The sequence below is a fragment of the Penaeus chinensis genome, chromosome 37 (genome assembly GCF_019202785.1).
Source record: "Penaeus chinensis breed Huanghai No. 1 chromosome 37, ASM1920278v2, whole genome shotgun sequence".
Classification (NCBI taxonomy): Eukaryota; Metazoa; Arthropoda; class Malacostraca; order Decapoda; family Penaeidae; genus Penaeus; species Penaeus chinensis.
In genome coordinates, this window is record NC_061855.1 from 8,260,914 (window position 1) to 8,263,413 (window position 2,500).

A 2,500-nucleotide genomic window follows, 5' to 3' on the forward strand; every position below is an offset into this window, starting at 1 on the left:
CCCCTTCTCTCTCCTTTTCTCTCTCTTTCTTGCTTCCCTCCCCCTCCTCTCTCCATCTATATCTCCCTCCCTCCCCCCCCTCTCTCCTTTTCTCTCTCTTTCTTGCTTCCTCCCCCTCTCTCCATCTATATCTCCCTCCCTCCCCCCCTCTCTCTCTTCCTCCCTCCCTCCCCCCTCTCTCTCCATCTATACCTCCCTCCCTCCCCCCCTCTCCCTCCTTCTCTCTCTCTTTCTTGCTTCCCCCCCCTCTCTCCATCTATATCTCCCTCCCTCCCCCCCTCTCTCTCTTTCTCCCTCCCTCCCCCCTCTCTCTCCATCTATACCTCCCTCCCTCCCCCCCTCTCTCTCCTTCTCCCTCCCTCCCCCCTCTCTCTCCATCTATACCTCCCTCCCTCCCCCCCTCTCTCTTCTTCTCTCTCTCTTTTTTGCTTCCCTCCCCCTCTCTCTTCCATCTGATATCTCCCTCCCCTCTCCTCCCTCTCTCGTCTTTCGTCGCCTCCAGTCCCCCCTCTCTCTCCATCTATACATCCCTCACCTCCCGCCCCTCTCTCTCCTTCTCCCTCACATCCCACCCTCTCTCTCCATCTATACCTCCCTCCCTCCCCACCCCCTCTTGCTCCTTCTCTCTCTCTTTCTTCTGCTTCCCTCCCCCTCTTCTCTCCATCTTATCTCTCCTAAATTCCCCCTCCCTCTCCTCTCTTCTCGCCTCACTCTCCCCCTCTCTCTCCTTCTATACATCCCTTCCCTCCCCCCTTCTCTCTCCTTCTCTCCCTGATCCCCTCCCCCCTCTCTCACTTCCATCTATACCTTCCATCCCTCCCCCCCTCTCTCGCCTTCTTCTCCCTCTCTTCTGGCTTCCCTCCCCCTCCTCTCTCCATCTATTCTCCCATCCCTCCCCCCCTCTTCTCGTCTTATCTCCTCCCCATCCACCCTCTCTCTCCATCTATACCTCTCTCCCACCACCCCTCTCTCTCTTTCCTCCCATCCCTCCCCCCTTCTTCTTCTCCATCGGTACCTCTCTCCCCCCCCCTCTCTCTCCTTCTCCCTCCCTCCCCCCCTCTCTCTCCATCTATACCTCCTCCCTCAGCCCCCCCTCTTTCCTTCCTTCTCTCTCTCTTTCTTGCATCCCCTCCCCCTCTCTCTCCATCTATAACTCCTCTCCCTCCCTCCCCTCTCACTCTTTCCTCCCCTCCCCTCCCCCTCTCTCTCCATCTATACCTCTCTCCCTCCCCCCTCTCTCTCCTTTCTCCCTCCCTCCCCCTCATCTCTCCAATCTACTACCTCCCTCCCCCCCCACCTCCCCCCCCTCCCTCTCCCTCTCTTCTGCTTCCCTCCCCCTCCTCTCTCCAATCTATATCTCCCTCCCTCCCCCCCCTCTCTCTCTTTCTCCCTCCCTCCCCCTCTCTCTCCATCTATACCTCTCCCTCCCACCCCCCCTCTCTCTCTTTCTCCCTCCCTCCCCCCCCTCTCTCTCCATCTTTACTCCTCCCTCCCCCACTCTCTCTCCTTCTCTCTCTCTTTCTCCCTCCCTCCACCCTCTCTCTCCATCTATACCTCTCTCCCTCCCCCCTCTCTCTCTTTCTCCCTCCCTCCCCCCTCTCTCTCCATCTATACCTCTCTCCCTCCCCCCTCTCTCTCTTTCTCCCTCCCCCCTCTCTCTCCATCTATACCTCCCTCCCTCCCCCCCTCTCTCTCCTTCTCCCTCTCTTTCTTGCTTCCTCCCCCTCCTCTCTCCATCTATATCTCCCTCCCTCCCCCCCTCTCTCTCTTTCTCCCTCCCTCCCCCCTCTCTCTCCATCTATACCTCTCTCCCACCCCCCCTCTCTCTCTTTCTCCCTCCCTCCCTCCTCTCTCTCCATCTATACCTCCCTCCCTCCCCCCCTCTCTCTCCTTCTCCCTCTCTTTCTTGCTTCCCTCCCCCTCCTCTCTCCATCTATATCTCCCTCCCTCCCCCCCTCTCTCTCTTTCTCCCTCCCTCCCCCCTCTCTCTCCATCTATACCTCTCTCCCACCCCCCCTCTCTCTCCTTCTCCCTCCCTCCCCCCTCTCTCTCCATCTATACCTCCTCCCTCCCCCTCTCTCTCCTTCTCTCTCTCTTTCTTGCTTCCCTCCCCCTCCTCTCTCCATCTATATCTCCCTCCCTCCCCCCCTCTCTCTCTTTCTCCCTCCCTCCCCCCTCTCTCTCCATCTATACCTCCCTCCCTCCCCCCCTCTCTCTCTTTCTCCCTCCCTCCCCCCTCTCTCTCCATCTATACCTCTCTCCCTCCCCCCCTCTCTCTCCTTCTCCCTCCCTCCCCCCTCTCTCTCCATCTATACCTCCCTCCCTCCCCCCTCTCTCTCCTTCTCTCTCTCTTTCTTGCTTCCCTTTTGACAGACAGGAAAATGCCATTTGTATATCATCTCTGAGCGCCTCTTCAAGACCGTCAGCATGGGCTTAGTTATGTCCAGGACGTTCGATCAGAAGACGGAGCTGAATCGAGCGTAAGGATTCATAGAGTTGT

At 58.5% G+C, this 2,500-nt stretch overlaps 1 protein-coding gene across 1 annotated transcript in view; it reads left to right on the forward strand.

Moving 5' to 3' along the window:
* LOC125045280 (glutamate receptor ionotropic, delta-2-like) overlaps window positions 1–2,500 on the forward strand; it is a 12,068-nt gene that overhangs the window by 8,424 nt on the left and 1,144 nt on the right. Inside the window, exon 8 of the mRNA XM_047642484.1 lies at window positions 2,419–2,480. Coding sequence (XP_047498440.1) covers window positions 2,419–2,480 — 62 coding nt within the window. The remainder of the gene's footprint in view (window positions 1–2,418; window positions 2,481–2,500) is intronic.